Genomic DNA, 19,608 nt, shown 5'->3' with positions numbered 1-19,608 from the left:
CAAAGACAAAACCTGAACAAGTAAGGAAATTGATCTCATCCAGTTAATTATAATATGGAGAGCACCCCAGATGCCAAGATTAGGACTTCTTGGCAGGTGGTATTACCCTACTGTTTTATGGGGAGGAATATACAAGTTACAGGTGAGAGATTCATAGGCGGTTGTTCTGCAGTCATGAGGCATCTCAGTAAGTTGGCTGAACAGGAAATGTTTACCTTTGTATCTAGCTAATTTGAGGCAGACCAACAGTTCTAATCGCAGCTAATCATTCATGAGACGAGGAACTAGAGAGTTTGTGTCTGGCCTTGTCAGGTTTAGGCGAAAGGGGAAAGGTCTATATTTGGTCTTGTCACAGTCACAAGTCAACAAGGGAGACAGGAAAAAGAGTTGTCAGTCCTATCTAAGTCACACAAAGAAGGGTTATCCTGTTGGGTATACTGTTTCCCAGAACACAAAAGGGTAGGGGGTTTCAGATAACAATGTTGGGGGAATTTCTTATTGTCATTATTTTTCAAAAGTGCAGAGCTCAGCCAAAATTCAACATTTTCATCATCAACCCTTTCTTGCGCTTGTGCTGTGTTTTCACTGGGAACAAAAAAGGCTGTCATGGCGTAGGTAACATTTTTATTTGCTCTCAAACCATGGGAGGTAATCACCCCCAAAGTAAGGAAGTCCAGAATTGTGAGTTCTCCACAGTATAAAATGCCTAGTGTTAAGATCCAACACCCTCTTCCAACAACACAAGAGAAGACTCCACACATGGACATCACCAGATGGTCAACACCGAAATCAGATTGATTGTATTCTTTTCAGCCAAAGATGGAGAAGCTCTATACAGTTAGCAAAAACAAGACCAGGAGCTGACTGTGGCTCAGATCATGAACTGCTTATTGCCAAATTCAGACTTAAATTGAAGAAAGTAGGGAAAACCACTAGACCATTCAGATATGACCTAAATTAAATCCCTTATGATTATACAGTGGAAGTAAGAAATACATTTAAGGGTCTAGATCTGATAGATAGAGTGCCTGATGAACTCTGGACGGAGGTTCATGACATTGTACAGGAGACAGGGACCAAGACCATCCTCATGGAAAAGAAATGCAAAAAAGCAAAATGGCTGTCTGAGAAGGCCTTACAAATAGCTGTGAAAAGAAGACAAGAGAAAAAGCAAAGGAGAAAAGGAAAGATATAAGCACCTGAATGCAGAGTTCCAAAGAATAGCAAGGAGAGATAAGAAAGCCTTCCTCAGCGATCAATGCAAAGAAATAGAGGAAAACAACAGAATAGGAAAAACGAGATCTTTTCAAGAAAATTAGAGATATCAAGGGAACATTTAATGCAAATATGGGCTCGATAAAGGACAGAAATGGTATGGACTAGCAGAAGCAGAAGATATTAAGAAGAGGTGGCAAGAATACACAGAAGAACTGTACCAAAAAGATCTTCACGACCAAGATAATCATGATGGCATGATCACTCACCTGGATCCAGACATCTTGGAAGGTGAAGTCAAGTGGGCCTTAGAGAGCATCACGACAAACAAAGCTAGTGGAGGTGATGGAATTCCAGTTGAGCTATTTGAAATCCTGAAAAATGATGCTGTGAAAGTGCTGCACTCAATATGCCAGCAGATTTGGAAAACTCAGCAGTGGCCACAGGACTGGAATAGGTCAGTCTTCATTCCAATCCCAAAGAAAGGCAATGCCAAAGAATGCTCAAACTACCGCACAATTGCACTCATCTCACACGCTAGTAAAGTCATGCTCAAAATTCTCCAAGCCAGGTTTCAGCAGTATGTGAACCGTGAACTTCCAGATGTTCAAGCAGGTCTTAGAAAAGGCAGAGGCACCAGAGATCAAATTGCCAACATCCGCTGGATCATGGAAAAAGCAAGAGAGTTCCAGAAAAACATCTATTTCTGCTTCATTGACTATGCCAAAGCCTTTGACTGTGTGGATCACAATAAACTGTGGAACATTCTGAAAGAGATGGGAATACCAGACCACCCGACCTGCCTCTTGAGAAACCTGTATGCAGGTCAGGAAGCAACAGTTAAAACTGGACATGGAACAACAGACTGGTTCCAAATAGGAAAAGGAGTACGTCAAGGTTGTATATTGTCACCCTGCTTATTTAACTTGTATACAGAGTACATCATGAGGAACGCTGGTCTGGAAGAAGCACAAGCTGGAATCAAGATTGCTGGGAGAAATATCAATAACCTCAGATATGCAGATGACACCACCCTTATGGCAGAAAGTGAAGAGGAACTAAAAAGCCTCTTGATGAAAGTGAAAGAGGAGAGTGAAAAGGTTGGCTTGAAGCTCAACATCCAGAAAACGAAGATCATGGCATCTGGTCCCATCGCTTCATGGGAAATAGATGGAAAAACAGTGGAAACAGTGTCAGACTTTATTTTTTTGGGCTCCAAAATCACTGCAGATGCTGATTGCAGCCATGAAATTAAAAGACGCTTGCTTACTCCTTGGAAGGAAAGTTATGACCAACCTATATAGCATATTAAAAAGCAGAGACATTACTTTGCCAACAAAGGTCCGTCTAGTCAAGGCTATGGTTTTTCCCGTGGTCATGTATGGATGTGAGAGTTGGACTGTGAAGAAAGCTGATAGCTGAAGAATTGATGCTTTTGAACTGTGGTGCTGGAGAAGACTCTTGAGAGTCCCTTGGACTGCAAGGAGATCCAACCAGTCCATTCTAAAGGAGATCAATCCTGGGTGTTCATTGGAAGGACTGATGCTAAAGCTGAAACTCCAATACTTTGGCCACCTCATGCGTCGAGTTTACTCACTGGAAAAGAGTCTGATGCTGGGAGGGATTGGGGGTGGGAGGAGACGGGGACGACAGAGAATGAGATGGCTGGATGGCATCACCGACTCGATGGACATAAGTTTGAGTGAACTCCGGGAGTTGGTGATGGACAGGGAGGCCTGGCGTGATGTGATTCATGGGGTTGCAAAGAGTCGGACATGACTGAGCGACTGAACTGAACTGAAGATCCAAGTGTCTGGGCTGTTCTAAGGAGAATCATCATATGCTCATTGTCTTGGTTCTATCATCAGCTTTTGAACAAATCAGTTAAAATCTTTATTCCTATTTAATTTACATAGGCAAGAGGATAGTCTGAGTCTCTGGTTCTGGTTCTAATTTTCATTTTGTATCATTTTATAAAATATATGCATGTCTCTAGCTATTTACCGGTTGAGGTAGGACAACACTGTGGTGGTTAATTTTATGTCAGCATGACTAGGCAAGGGTGCCCAGTTGTTTGGTCAAGCATTAGTCTAGATGTTGCTGTGAAGTCATTTTTCAGATATGATTAATATTTATAATCAACAGACTTGAGTAAAGCAATTACATGCCATAATGAGTGGGCTTCAACCAATCAGTTGAAGGCCTTCAGGGCAAAGATTGAGCTTTCCAGAAGAAGGAACAACTCTGCCTTAAGGCTAAAACATAGAAATCCTGTCTGAGTTTTCCACTTGCTGCTCTGCCCTGAAGAGTTTAGACTCAAGACATCAACTCATCTGAAGTTCCAATTTGCTAGTTTGCCCTATGGATTTAAGACTTGATAGCCCCCACAATCACATGCTGCTGCTGCTGCTGCTAAGTTGCTTCAGTTGTGTCCGACTCTGTGCAACCCCATCGACGGAAGCCCACCATTTCCTTCTCCAACGCATGAAAGTGAAAAGTGAAAGGAAAGTCACTCAGTCATGTGCAACGGTTAGCAACCCCGTGGATTGCAGCCCACCAGGCTCCTCCATCCATGGGATTTTCCAGGCAAGTACTGGAGTGGGGTGCCATTGCCTTCTCTGCCACAATCACATAAGCTTATTCCTTAAAATACGTCTCTCTTTCTCTCTAGATAGATGAATGGATGGATGAATGGTTGGATGGATTGATGGACAGATAGATATAGATTATAGGTCTAAAGTTTGATCTACATCTCTCTCTCAGTATATCATATTGGCTCTGTTTCTCTGGAGGACCCTAATACACGCATGAATAAATAATATGGCAAAGTAATTTTTGTCTAATTTAGGGATATCAAATATAAAGTAAGAAATTAATAAAACATAATGGGGTTAAGTAATTTGTATGATTCCTTTCAGGTATAAGACTCACTGACTAAAACAATGGGAAGTTTGGAGAATTTATTATAGTGGCATTCATCTAAGTTTCTCTTTTTCCCCATTCACTATATCCTTTCTTTTCCTTTTTATTTTCTTTTCCTTCTTTTCCTTTCTGTTTTGATTTCTCCCATTGGCTTAAAGATGTTTTAGTTTTGAGTGAAAAAAAACAGACTCAAACTAGTTTAATGAAAAAGGAAATGTAATGATTAAAAAAAAAAAAAGATAAATCCAGGGAAAGAGCTGGTCTTAGCAATGTCCAGTTATGGTCAATGGATTAAAATGCACAGATTACACATTTTTTTCTCTGTTGGAAGAGATGACGCTAATAGCTAATGATTACAGGCAACAGAGTGCAAATCTTTGCCAATAGTCCATGCAAAAAAATCTGTAGCTTGGCTAATTAGCCTGGCTTGAGTCCCAGGTCCCCTGCCTGGGGCCTGGGGTAAGAGCCAAGTGATTGGCTGGCCGAGCAGGTGGAGCAGGGGTACATGCAGCACAGTTCAGTTCAGTCAGTTGTGTCTGACTCTTTGCAGTCTCATGGACTGCAGCACACCAGGCTTCCCTGTCCATCACCAATTCTTGGAGCTTACTTAAACTCATGTCCATCGAGTCAGTGATGCCATCCAACCAACTCATCCTCTGTTGTCCCCTTCTCCTCCCACCTTCAATCTTTCCCAGCATTAGGGTCTTTTCTAATGAGTCAGTTCTTCAAATTAGGTGGCCAAAGTATTGGAGTTTCAGCTTCAGCATGAGTCCTTCCAATGAATTTGCAGGGATACATGTGTGCATGCTAAATCGCTTCTGTTGTGTCTGACTCTGTGCAACCCTCTGGACTGTAGCTTCCAGGCTCCTCTGTCCATGGGATTCTCCATGCAATAATACTGGGGTGGGTTTCCATGACCTTCTCGAACCCTGGGTCTCCTGTATTGCGGGCGGATTCTTTACCATCTGAGCCAAGGAATAGGGGTAGTTCTTGAATAAATAGAGGAGGTCTGCTTATAGAAAGGAAAAGGGATGGTAGGCAGTCCAAACAACTTTGTCTTCTATACCTTTGTGTAATCAGAATTCTTCACCAGGTGGGGATCATTTCAATTTGGGAACCACTGAAGAGCTAGGAAACAAGTCTTATATTCTGAGTTGGTCTAAGGAAGGAACTGACTGAATTTCCTAATGGAGTTGGAAAAAAATCTAATAACTTTCTCCCTTCCCTGGCTATTTCTATTTCAACATTCTCAGGAAGACTGAGGGTTGGTTGGCATATAAATTAATCAGTATTTTTTGGTTGTAGGAATGGAATTCAATGATTAAAACTTGACAACGTTCATGAAGCCCGGATTAAAATGAAAAGAAACAGTAAGTCACAGTGGTACTTAATAAGAAGTCTAGAAATACTTTGAAGGGTGAAAATGGTATTTGGAAGGCAAATAAAAAGTATAAAATTCTATGAGTTCATAATCACTCCTACCCAATTCAAAAAAAGAAACCCTGTTGGTCAACTTTGGAGTTTGGTAGGGATCAATTCACTATTCTCAAAATGGATAAATAGAAGAGAAAAAAATCAAGCATGGGTCCTCTACTAACTGTATTTTAGGATAATTTGATAGAGGGAAACTTCTTTATAGAACAATTCTAGCTAATAAATGCAAAAAGGAATATTAGAATTAGAACATTACCATTTTGGAATTCCTAATGAATGCCTAATAATGGATCTATAAAATAAACATCAATGGTTCTTAAAACCATTAGGGGAAATTTTAAATGGATGGATTAGGCTGAAAGCACCTGAACTCACTAGTAATCTTAACATCACCAGAAGTGGGACAGTCAGACATTATATGCCTCCTGGTGTGTTGAATAGGGAAGTACACTGCCCTGTCTATGACTTATTCTTGCCAGAAAAATTGAGCCTGAATCTAATCAAGAATCTAGATCTACAGGAAATGTAGTTTACAGAAAATGTAGGAAACAGAGGAACCTGTTAAATGGTAACACAAAGATGCAATTGCCAAATCTAGAACGTGAGACATTCCAAAGGACAAATGGCACAGTTTCTTCAACAGATAAGTGATTTTAAAAAGTGGGGTGGCAGGGTTGGTGAGGATGTGGAGAAATTGGATCCCTTGTGCACTTCTGATGGGACTGTAAAATGGTAGAGCTGCTATGAAAACAATTTGGCAGTTCCTCAAAAAATTAAAGATAAGACTACCACACAATCCAGCAATTCCATTCGGAGTATATACCCCAAAGAACTGAAAGCAGGATCTTGAAGAAATAGTTGTATTTTTGTTCTTAGCAGCATTATTTACAATAGCCAAAAACTGGAAGCAACCCGTATCCAACAAGAGATGAATGGATTAACAAAATATGCTACATCCATACAATGGAATATTAGCCTTAAAAAGGAAGGAAATTCTGACATATCCTACAACACAACATGGGTAATGCTTGAGGATATGATGCTAAGTTAATAAGCCAGTCACAAAAAAAAACAAATACTATAAGATTCCACATATATGAAGTACCTAGGGTAGTCAAATTCATACAGACAGAAGTAGAACGGTGGTTTCCAGAGACGAAAGGGGTGAATGCGGATTTGTTTACTGGGTAGAGTTTCAATTTTGCAAGACAGAAAGTTCTGGAGATTGTTGAACAACAATGTGAATGGACTTAAGACTACTCAACTGCATACTTAAAAATGGTCAAGATGATAAATTTTATGTCATTGTGTGAAGAAATGAAGTTGCTCAGTCATGTGGAACTCTTTGCGATTCCATGGACTGTAGCCTACCAGGCTCCTCCGTCCGTGGAATTTTCCAGGCAAGAGTACTGGAGTGGGTTACCATTTCCTTCACCAGGGGATCTTCCCGACCCAGGGATGGGACCCAGATCTCCTGCATTGCAGGCAGACACTGTACTCTCTGAGCCACCAGGGAAGCCCAATGTTATTGTGTATTTTACCATAATTTTTTTAAAAAGTGGCAAATGACTTACTAAAAGAGAATTAAGGAACATGTCAACCAAATGCTACATGTGGATCATGTTTGGATTCTGATTTGAGTAAATAAGGGGAGAGAGAAAGACACAGAGAAAGAGAGACGTGTCGTGCATTATGTAGAAAGCTATAGCTGACCTCAGTCTCTGAGGAGCCAGTGTTGACTTTGTCAACTGACACATATAGGCTTCAGTCTCGCCTCTGCCACTTACTGACCATATAGCCTTGAGCAAATTACTTGTTCTCTGGGGTTTTTATTTTTTTTAATTCCCATAAATATTTATTGCGTCTCTGCAATGAGCTTAATATTTACTGTATATTAAATGCTGACTATGTTCAACAATGATAAAATATAAACAAATAAATGATAAAAATAAAAAATAAGTGACATAAAAATAAATGATATATAGTCTTTGCTGATGCTGGAGAATTAAAATGTGAGGCAAGAAATAGCAGGGGGACTTCCCTGGTGATCCAATGGTTAAGAATCTACCTTCCAATGAAGGGGATGCAGATTTGATCCTTGGTTGGGGAACTAAGATCTCATATGCTGAGAGGGAAGTACGTTCATGTGCTGCAACTAGAGAAGCCTGAGTGCTGCAACAGAAGATCCAGTGCCACCAAAATTTTAAAAATAAAAATAAATAAGTTACTATATCTTCTTAAAAGAAATGTAGAAATAGCAGGGCATCTAGAAAGTTAAGCAAAAAGCAGATTATGAAAGGCCTTGTATATTATGTCAAGAAGAGTGGACTTTATCATGAGAAACATTTTATCTTTTTCATAAAGAGCCATGAAATTTTTACATTTAAAAATTTGTCCTCTATGTTTATAAAAGTAAAGTTATAGGTTTTTAAAATTTAATTGCAATTCCAATTAAACAATCTCAGTGGAATTTTCTTCTGGAAATATCAAAATGATTCAAACTGGAAGAGAAATGTAAGAATAGTCAAAAAAAGTTAGAATAATGAGGCACGGCTTGCCCTATCAGTAAAATATAGGGCAAAGCTATACTAATTAAAGCAGTATGGTATTGGTGCAGAAATAATAAATTAATGCCACAAAATAGAGGCCCCTTCAAATAAACTCATGAATATGTAGAAGTATGTTCTATTTCACCAATTCTAAGACTGATTTTTCATATTTCATTTCAAGTTATATGAACTGAAATATATTTTCTTAGTCAAGTGGCATTGCCACTACTTATAACATAAAGCATTTTAATGATACACTTTTCAATAAATTCTTTCTTTTTTCTTAAGTATTCCAAAACTGGGTTTTGTTCATTGAATCAAGACCCTAGTTGATTAAATTATAAAATGACCTTTAACTCAGTTTTAATGATGGTTGTTTTGATGAACTTTGTTGAACATTTTAACTATTTTTTGCTTTTATATATGTATATATGTGTGTATGTTTCTCCTCTGAACAAGTTTGAGAAAAATGCCACCATCATTCTAGGTACCTAATAATTTTTGAGTCCTTGCTTTACCATTAGTTCCACTTTTCAAACTTCACAACAACTCTATGAAGTAGGGATGACTTCTATTCCAGTTCTTTAGATGAGAACACTAGATAGTATTTCATATGCTTAATTTGTAGGGATTTTCCTATATCAAATTCTTGTAAAATTGAATTTCCATATGTACGTAATATTCTCTTTTATAAATGTACTATTGTTAATTTAGGGATATCTTTCAATGAACATACATGTAACTTCAAAGTTTTTGCTGTTACACATACTACCATAATGAATATCCTTCTACATGATTCTTTATTTATATTTTTATTTTCTTTGGAGAGATGACAAGAGGTGGGATTATGTATAAAAACCTGCCTTTGGGACTTCCCTGGTGGTTCAGTGGTTAAGACTGCTCACTGCCAGTGCAGGGGACATGGGTTTGATCCCTGGCGAGGGAACTAAGATCACACAAGTCAAGTGGGGCAGCCATATGGCATAGTCAAAAGGTTTAAAAACAAGTCTGTCTCATTGAATGCTTGCCTGTTACATTATAAAAAGTTGTTACCAACTTTATAGGTAAAATGGTTTGTTATTTTAATTTACATTGCTTTGGTTTATTAGTGAAGTAAAACATCACTGACATGTAGGCCAGATTTTAGCCTTCTCTGCCTTCTAGGTTCACGTGGTTTTTGTACAGCACCAGACTTGACTTAGAGGCTGGCAGATCTTCAAGTTGTTACAAACAATTTGTGTCACAAATACTTTGGTTAGCGGTGTATACTTTACTGAATATTTTGCAGGGGAGAGTGAGGAAGAGGTTCACCGTCCTCATAGTATACAACCTAAAGATCCCCTTTAGCCATGTCTGTTCTCCCTGGATTCCTTAATTAGCTAGCCTTTCCGTCCTCTCTGATTCAGCCTCTCAGCCTCTTCCTAACATCTCAGGCTTCCTCCGTCTTTCTCATTCCTTCTTAAGAACAGTCAAATAATTCCTCTCTAGGTTCATATGAGCATCACCATCCTCTTCTCTGAAGCCTGAATACCTACCAAGTCACTTTCAGGAGGCTTAACTTCCACCTGGTGTAGGCTAACAAAGCATCTTCTCAGCAAAATTGTGCCTCTTCATACATGGATTTCTCATTCCAGCTGCTAAGTAGTAATATTCTCCATAACACTGCAAAAACAGTATAGGCAAAAGGTAGATTTGTGGTCAGGTTTGTGTCCTGCATAGCAGGTGTACAGGATAGATTTGTGAGGGCAAGATGGAAAACAGGAAAATCACAGGTTCTTGCCCTAACGGATGGTGGTAGTGTAGGCTGTTCCACTCCAGGGCCCTCCCTGTGCTGCCATTCAATTACTTTGCTTCAGGCTAGAAATACAGACAGCTTCCTCCCCCAGCCGTGTCCAACCAGAAGGTCGCTTTCCACTTGATGTCATTTCCCTAGACTCTCTGGGTCACTCTTACAGCCTCTTGAGAGAGAAGGTCTATACCTTAAAGAACTGAAAAAAAAAAGACATTAGACAGATACCTGTATATCATGTTCCTAGCAGAATTATTTATAGTATTCCCGAAGTGGAAATAAGCCATGTGTCCATTAGTTGATAAATGGGTACATAAAATGTAGTCTGTCCTCATGATGGAAGATTATTCAGCCTTAAAAAGGAATTAAAGTCCTGATACTTGCTACTACAGGAGTACACCTGGGAATTGTTTTTCAGAAAAAAAAAAGACAGCACAAGGCCACAAATTGTATGATTCTCTGACTATGAAATGCCCAAATCAGGTAAATCCTTAGAAAGGTGATTAGTGGTCTCCAGTGGCTGGGGGAGAGAGGAATACGAGGAATGTTGCTAACCAGTATGGGGTTTTCCTTTTGGAATGATGAAAATGTTTTGGAAATAGAGGTGATGGTTGCACAACACTGTGAATGTCTAAAATGCCATTGAACTGTACACCTTAAAATGGTTCATTTTATGAACTTAACTTCAATAAAAATAAATAGAATTGGTAGCTACAATACTGAAAACAGTGTGAATCTTTCTCATAATCACTTTACAAATTCGTGGAGGGTTACTTCGGCTGATGACTGTGGGAGGGGTCCCTGAGTTTTACTGGGAGGCGGCCGGTTCTTGGCTCCTCCCTCACGGGGCGGGTCCAGGAGCGGAGCTTGGCAGCCAGGGGCGGGGCCCGAGAGCCGTCGGACGCCCTGACGGGCGGGGGCACGTCAGCACGAGCTTCGCCGGTTGCCGGGAGAACCCATAACAACAAAAGGCGCGGGCGGCTGCGGTAGCGGCGGCGCGGCGGAGTGAAGTGAAGCCGAGAAGTCCTGCGCTGCGCTGGCCGCCTGAGACGGGCTTTCTCGAACCGGTCTGTGAGTGGCAGGCGGGCCGGGCCGGGCCGGAGGTCCGGGTCTGGTGCGGCGACGGCGCGTCTTCAGCAGGCCGTTGGGAGGAGAGGGTGCAGGCCGCGGGGCTGGGACCCGCCGAGGCTTGGCTGGCGGGGTGGGCGGTTGGGGCGTCAGCAGGACAGAGGAGGGCGCCCGAGGGGCCTGAGGGCGTTGCTGGGGTCCCCCGGCCAGTGGCCGGGGAAGTTGGGTGCCCCGTGAGCTAGAGGGGCTTGAGGAATAGGGACGCGCGGGAACTCCGGACCGAGGAGCACGAAGTCGGATCTTGTGTATTGTGTTCATACTTCCAGCTATGGGATCTGAAGAGGGACGGGAAAGGCCCACCCTCCTTGGGGGTTTCGTTTTGTCACAGGCCTCCTTTTTCCATTGCGGATGTTGGAACTTTGCTGCATTCTAAGCTCTGCAGAAGTCTGAAAGCCCTCTCCCTTACAGCAGGAGATAATTGAGAGTAAGGGTACCCAAGTTCTTTCTTTGAAACATTTAAAAAATAAAATGTCGGCCCCTCCCAGTTTGAAAAGCTTCGTTGTTTCCCCATCTTTTCTTCCTGTCTTCTTCGCCTAGTTCTTTATGCATTTGGGGCCTTTTCTGAGATCCTTATGAGACTCACTACTCATTTGCCAGAAAGTTTCTTACGAGAATATTTATTACTTACAAACTACAATTTTTAGATAATCACTGCTATTGAAAAGCCAGAGGCACGAATGACTACGGTATTTGGAGACACTTTTCTAATCAGTAAGGGCATCAGTAATCAAACATTTCTCCTTCTTTTGCTCAGATTTCAAAACTCCAGTGAGTATGCGTAAATATCACCAGTCAATCATATTTTAACCTTTCTTCAAATTTATTGGTGAGATAATATATATGCTTCTGATGGCTGTATTTTATCAGTATCTAAAGAAGTATGAGTACTATGGATTTTTTAAAAAAAGAAAATTCTTTTATACTGATTTTTTTTGCTAGCTATATGTTTATGGGCCCTTATTGGTTTTTAGTTTTTTCTGTTGCCTTTGAATTCAGATTCTTTATAAATACTCCTATTTAAAAAATCAATAAAGTGAAAACATCTCAATTACACTTGTACCTTTTATTAGCAATTTTATTGGAAATAGTTAGGTTTAGCTTAACATAGATTGTTTTGTTTTAATGTGATGGTATAAAAAAAACTAATCTGTGCGATAAAAATTCCTAATATAGGTGTTCAGAGACATTTGGAATTAGTAAATCATACTACATCCCTGTAGTTTCTTTGGAAAAGTTTCCAATACCAAATGTTGTATAGTCCTTTACTATCTAAGAAAAGATTCACCATATTTATGAGTATTGTTTTTTCAGTGCAGAATTTCACTAGAATGGTTAAAACCACGAAGGTTAAGTGCATCTCTTTGGCCATTAGTTTGTTGACTCTGTTTTGGGATTTTACAGCCCAGGGGAGCTGATATTTTTTTAACTCTCATTGGGCTCTTAGTACAGTGATGTAAATGTTTTTTTGTTACTGTGATCCTTTTCAGACTGTCCACTCACCAGATTATAGATGCACAGTGTTGCTGCAGAGTTCTTTTTAAAGGCTGCTGCTGCTGCTGCTAAGTCACTTCAGTCGTGTCCGACTCTGTGCGACCCCGCAGACGGAAGCCCACGAGGCTCCCCCGTCCCAGGGATTCTCCAGGCAAGAACACTGGAGTGGGTTGCCATTTCCTTCTCCAATGTGTGAAAGTGAAAAGTGAAAGGGAAGTCGCTCAGTCCTGTCCGACCCCCAGCGACGCCACGGACGGCAGCCCACCAGGCTACTCCATCCATGGGATTTTCTAGGCAAGAGTACTGGAGTGGCTTGCCATTGCCTTCTCCGTTTCAAGCTAGTGAATACTAAATGTGTCTTAATTAACATTTTCATTGCATGTAGTGCTGAAAATATTATTTTAGTCCATTAGTCTGCTCGGTTACTAGAGAGCTCTTCTCCATAGGGCTCAGCCCCACCCCAAACTGATTACTTTTCATCTGCATTTAAACATAGATTGCTTGTTTGTTACTTCCTTTTTCTTTTAACTTTTATACTAACAAGACTGTGAACATTCATTTACAACTTTTTTTGTCAACATATGTTTTTGTTTCTTTGGAAAATATACTTGAAAGTAGCATTACTGGGTGAAGTGGTAACTGTGTGTTTAACATTTTGAGGTACTGCCAGCCAACTCCCACGGAAGGAGGGCATGGCAACCCACTCCAGTATTCTTGCTTGGAGAATCTCAGGGACAGAGGAGCCTGGCAGGCTATAGTCCATGGAGTCGAAAAGGGCCGGACACAACTGAAGCAACTTTGCACATGCACACAGACTGTTCCAAAGCGGCTGTATCATTGTATATTCCCATAAGGGTTCCATATTCTCTACCTTCTTGCCAACACTTATGTGATTTTTTTTTTTATAACTATGTCAGTGGGTGTAAAGTGATACCTGATTGTGTTTATATATATATAAAATTTTATATAAATCAAATTTATTTATTATGGGCTTACCTGGTCGCTGAGATGGTAAAGAATCCACTCGCAAAGCTGGAGACCCAGGTTCAATCCCTGGGTAGGGAAGATCCCCTGGAGAAGAGAACGTTAACCCACTCCGATATTCTTGCCAGGAAAATCCCATGGACAGAGGAGCCTGGTGGGCTACAGTCCTTAGGGGCACAAAGAGTCGGACACAACTGAGCAACTAACCACTACACCACATAATTTTATTTATTTATTATTATTATTATTTTTTGCTTGTCTTTGTTGATTTGCCCTGGCTTTCTCTAGTTGCAGTGAGCTGGGGCTACTTACTCTTTGTTGCAGCACAAGGGCTTCTCATTGTGGTGGCTTCTCTTGTTGTGGGCTCTAGGCCAAGGGCTCAGTAGTTGTGGCACACGGGCTTAGTTGCCCCGCAGCATATGGGGTCTTCCTGGACCAGGGATCAAACCCATGTCCCTTGCGTTCCAAGGCAGATTCTTAACCACTGGACCACCAGGGAAGCCCCCTCGCCATTTTTATATCATCGTTGAAAAACTCCCTTTTCAGATCTTTTGCCCACTTAAAAATTTTTTTTTCCTGAATTGTAATAGTTCTTTATGTATTCTGGACACAAATGGTTATTAGATATATGACTTGCAAGTATTTTCTCCTCTGGCTCAGCAGTATAGGATCTCTTGCCAATGCAGGAGATGCAGGTTCGACCCCTGGGTCAGGAAGATCCCTTGGAGAAAGAAATGGCAACTCAATCCAGTATTCTTGCCTGGAGAATTCCAATTCATGGGGTCACAGAAGAGTCAGACATGACTGGTGACTAAACAACAGTAGTATTCAATGAATTGTCTTTTCACTTTTTTCTTCTGTTTTCAATATTGTATTTTATTATTTTTTATATTCCTTTTAAAAATTTTTATTGGAGTATAGTTGATTTACAATGTTATGTTAATTTCTGCTGTATAGCAAAGTGATTCATATATATATATATATACATTCTTTTCCATTATGATTTATCACAGGATATTGAATACAGTTCCAGTGCTATACAGTAGGGCCTTGTTGTTTATCCATTCTGTATATAATAGTTTCTATCTACTAACCCTAAACTCCCACTCTGTTCTTCCCTCATCCTCTCTCCACCTTGACAACTGCAGATCTGTTCTCTATGTCTATGAGTCTTTACCTGTTTTGTAGATGAGTTAATTTGTGTCATATTTTAGATTCCACACCCAAGTGATACCATATGTATTTGTATTTTTCTAATTTACTTCATTTTGTATGATAATTTCTAGGTCTATCTATGTTGCTGCAAATGACATTGTTTTCCTTTATTATGGCTGAGTAGTATTCCATTGTCTATACATACCACATCTTCTTTATCCATTTATCTGTTGATGAATATTTTGTTATTTCCATGTCTCGATTGTTGTGAATAGTGCTACTATCTTTTCATTTTCTTGGTAGTATCCTTTGGGGTACAAACTTTTAATTTGATTGAGTTCATTTTATCTACTTTTCCTTTTACAGCTTATTGCTATTGCTTTTGCTTTTGGTGACATAAATGAGAAACCATTGCTAAATTCAAGGTTACAATGAAATACCCTTGTGTTTTCTTTTAAGACTTTTGTAGTATATATTTGCTTTACAATGTTGTTTACAATTGCTTTACAATTAGTTTCTGCTGTACAGCAAAATCAACTATTTTGTTGTTTAGTCACTAAGTTGTGTCCAACCCTTTTGTGACCCAATGGACTGTAGCCTGCCAACCTCCTCTGCCCATGGGATTTCCTAGGTGAGAATACTGGAGTGGGTTGCCATTTCCTTCTCCAGGAGAGCTTCTTAACTCAGGGAATGAACCCGCATCTCCTGCATTACAGGCAGATTTTTTACCTCTGAGCCATCAAGGAAGCCATACATCCCCTCTTTTTGAGCTTTCCTTTCCATTTTGGTCACCACAGATCATTGAGTGCAGCTCCTTGTGCTGTACAGTGGAGTCTCATTATCTGTTTTATACACAGTTTCAGTAGTGTACATATGTCAGTCACAGTCTCAATCTTCCAATTCGTCCCACACACCCCTTTTCCCACTGGTATCTATATGTTTGTTCTCTCTGTGTCTCTATTTCTGCTTTGTAAATAAGATCGTCTATACCAATTTTTTCAGATTCCACAAATATGTGTTAATATATGATATTTATTTTTCTGACTTGCTTCACTGTATAGGTCTTTAGGTCCATTCATGTCTATGGAAATGTCCCAATTTTGTTCCTTTTTATGTCTGAGTAATATTCCATTGTATTTTGTATGTGCCATATCTTCTTTATCCATTCCTCTGTTGATGAACATTTAGATTGATTCCATATCCTGGCTGTTGTAAATAGTGCTTCATTGAACATTGGGGTGCATATATCATTTTGAATTATGGTTTTGTCCAAGTGTATGCCCAGGAGTGGGATTGCTGGATCATGTATGGTACTTATGTTTTTAGTTTTTTAAGAAACCTCCATACTGTTCTCCATAGTGACCATATCAGTTTACATTCCCACCAACAGTGTAAGAGCATTCTCTTTTTCTTCACACCCTCTCCAGCATTTATTGTTCATAGATTTTTGATGGCCATTCTGACAGTGTGAGGTGATACACTGTTATAGTTTTTATTTGATTTGCACTTCCCTAATTAGTGATGTTTAGCATCTTTTCATGTGCTTTTTAGCCATCTGTATATCTTCCTTGGAGAAATGTTTATTTAGATCTTCTGCCCATTTTTTGGTTGGGTTGTGTTTTTTTTTTAATCGAGCTGCAGAAGCTGTTTGTATACAGTTTTGGAGATTAATCCTTTGTCAGTTGCTTCACTTGTCAATACTTTATCCCTTTCTGAGGGTTGTTTTTTCGTCTTGTTTATGGTTTATTTTGCTGTGCAAAAGCTTTTAAGTTTAAATAGGTCTCATTTCTTTGTTTTTGTTTTTATTTTCATTACTCTCGGAGATGAGTCAGAAAAGATCTTACTGTGATTTATGTCATAGAGTGTTCTGCCTATGTTTTCCTAAGAGTTTCATTGTGTCTGACCTTACATTTAGGTCTTTAATCCATTTTGAGTTTATTTTTGTGTATGGTATTAAGAAGTGTTCTCATTTCATTCTTTTACATTAGATGTCCAATTTTCCCGGCACCACTTATTGAAGAGTCTGTCTCTTCATTGTATGTTTTTGCCTTCTTTATCATAGAAATTAGGTGACCATATGTGGGTGAGTTTATCTCTGAGCAGTCTGTCCATTTATTGATCTATATTTGTGTTTTTGTGCCTGTACCATACTGTCTTGATTACTGTTGCCTGTTTATGAAATTGGGGAAGTATATCCTCCAACTTTGTCCTTTTTCAGTATTGTATTCACTATTCTGTGTCCCTTGAATTTCCATGTGAATTTTAGAATCAGCTTTTCAATTTCTACAAAGAAGTCAGCTGGGATTTTGATAGGTGTTCTGTTTAATCTTGAGAGCAATTTGAGGAATATTGCCATTTTAAGCTTTCCAGCCCATGAACATGAGATGTTTTTCCATTTATTTAGATCTTCTTTAGTTTCAACAATATTTTGTAGTTTTCAAAGTGTAAGTTTTACATGTTTTTTGTTAAATATATTCCTGAGCATTTGATTCTTTGTAATGTTATTGTTAATGGAATTGTTTTCTTAATTTATTTTTCAGCTTGTTCATTGTAAGTATAGCTACCAGTTTAATTTTTAGTGTATTAATCCCACCAGAGAATTTTAGAAAAAGTACCACATAATTTATGAATGAAACAACAGTTTTTCTGTTAGTTTTGGTTATCTTTGAATAAAAAGTTTCATTTTAAATTTACGTTGACTTATAGAAATCCTTTAAACTGTTTTCATGGATTAATTTCTAACATTTGTGACAATGGGGAGATGTTATTTTTCAGTACATAGCTGTAAAGTCTCATATAAGGGTTTGCTTTGTACTACTTGCGTCAGTTCAGTTCAGTTGCTTTACCAATTTCCTTGCTGTATGTTTCTAACTCCCCAATTATTCAATATTTAGATAAATGAGCTGGGAAACATATTACCATTATAGAAAGAATGGCATGATTGAATCCCATTCACTTATCACTTTGCTTTATTATTTACTAACTCATGGCTCCCACCCCCTAAATTATTTTGCTGCAAAGCTGGACATCGTATTGTTTCATCTATAAATTATATAGGTATGCTTTTTCTAGACAGATTTACTCTTTGTAGCTATCTTATATTGGAATAAAGCCTGCTGTAATTGACTTTGCTTTAGAAGATGGTTAGTTTATTAGGAAAGAAGAATAACTAAATTTTGTTTTTATTTTGATACACAGGGGTCCAGATCTTACTTAAAATGGATGTGTCTCACACTAGATGATGGATATTAAGTAGAAAATCTATTTAGTAAAATCTAAGCTGCCATGGAAGAAATACCAGTTAAAGTTGCTATAAGAATTAGACCTCTGCTGTGCAAAGAAGTTCTTCATAATCATCAAGCTTGTGTGAGAGTTATTCCAAACACCCAACAAATTATCATTGGGAGAGATAGAATCTTTACTTTTGATTTTGTTTTTGGCAAAAATTCCACTCAAGATGAAGTTTATAATACCTGTATAAAGCCATTAGTGTTGTCACTCATTGAAGGCTATAATGCAACCGTTTTTGCCTATGGACAGACTGGATCTGGGAAGACATACACCATCGGAGGAGGCCATGTTGGTAAGATTCTCATACTCTGACTTTTATTTGAGATAGTAGAAAGAAGTTGAAATACTGCAGTGCCCAACACATAGTAGGTGCTTAGCATATTGATTGAAATAATGAATAGGATAATTATATGTGTTCATAAGATCATTTTTGAAAGATTTGTTTTTAAATATTGAAGTTTCATTAAACAGTTTAATTTATCATTATATTTGCTTGAGAAAAGACCTTTAAGATAATATTCAGTGTTCAGCTCTTTGTCATTTTTTCACAGTTTTGAGATATAATTGACTTGTAACATGGTGTTAGTCCAAAGTATATAGCATAATGATTTATCTATATATTGCAGAATGATATAGCTTAACATTAGTCACCTCATGTAATTACATGTTTTTCTTGTGATGTGAACTTTTAAGTTCTACTGTCTTAACAGTTTTCAGATATGCAATACATATTGTTAAGTATAGTCACCATGCTGTGTATTACATCCCCAGAACTTAATTATCTCATAGCTGAAAGTCTTTACCTTTTGAGTACCTTCACCCATTTCACCACCTCCCAACCCTGGCCTCTGGCAACACTTGCTCATTTTGAAAAGAATTTAAAATAAGAGAGAAATGAGTTAACATGATCAGATTTTGCATCTTTAGTATTATAAATGTTGAGAGTCCTGCAACTAAGACTTAGAGGCAGTAGAAGAAACGTATTATGTAAAGTGTTTTTAAACATTTTCTAGCCAGATTTATTTTATTTTTCTAGCTTTAATGAGGTGTAATTGACAAATACAGTTGTAAAATATTTAAAGTGTTCAAGACTTAGAGGCAGTAGGAGAAATGTATTATGTAAAGTGTTTTTAAACATTTTCTAGCCAGATTTCTATTTTATTTTTATAACTTTATTGAGGTATAATTGACAAATACAGTTGTAAAATATTTAAAGTGTACAGTGTCGTTATTAGATAAATGTATACATTATGAAAGCATTCCTCCCATCCAGTTAACATATCCATCACCTCATGTATAAGCAGATTTTTACTTTTATAACTGAATATTTTTGGATAGAAATTCTCTTGTTTATAATTCTAGTTGAGAAAGGTGGGATCATAGGATTTTCTTTAGAGCTGGAAGGAACCTTGAAAATAGTTTCTCTTCCTTTCTTTGGCTCCAGCCAAAGAACAATGAAGGGCTTGTTCAGTTAGGTGGCTTGTGATTGAGCTGAGATTGAAAGCTAGGTTTTCTGCTGATATTTACTATATTGGTTTTTTTTTCCCCACTAAAAACAAACTTTGAATGTTGTGCATATATATCATTGTCTAAAATTATTGTTAATATTCTGTCTATGTGTAATGATTCTCAGTGTGTTTGCTTTGATGT

General features: G+C 38.5%; 1 protein-coding gene across 10 annotated transcripts in view; it reads left to right on the top strand.

The window, feature by feature from the left end:
• The first annotated feature begins 10,839 nt into the window (after positions 1 to 10,839).
• The window catches only part of KIF27 (kinesin family member 27), an 89,144-nt gene continuing 80,375 nt past the window's right edge, over positions 10,840 to 19,608 (top strand). For 3 of the 10 annotated variants that reach the window (XM_088838070.1, XM_088838069.1, XM_055427373.2), the window contains exon 1: positions 18,119 to 18,250. Coding sequence is in view for 7 of the 10 variants with exons in the window: in XM_055427365.2 (XP_055283340.2) it covers positions 17,953 to 18,250 (298 nt within the window). In the remaining 3 variants the exon portion in view is untranslated. Of the gene's footprint in view, positions 10,977 to 11,020; positions 11,462 to 14,914; positions 18,251 to 19,608 lie in introns of those variants that run through there. The other 7 variants (XM_055427372.2, XM_055427367.2, XM_055427366.2 and 4 more) reach the window with 6 other exon arrangements.

This window comes from Moschus berezovskii, chromosome 7 (genome assembly GCF_049115385.1).
Source record: "Moschus berezovskii isolate FMDL1 chromosome 7, NW_MosBer_1.0, whole genome shotgun sequence".
In the NCBI taxonomy this organism is placed as follows: domain Eukaryota; kingdom Metazoa; phylum Chordata; class Mammalia; order Artiodactyla; family Moschidae; genus Moschus; species Moschus berezovskii.
This window is presented reverse-complemented; position numbering and strand designations above follow the sequence as displayed.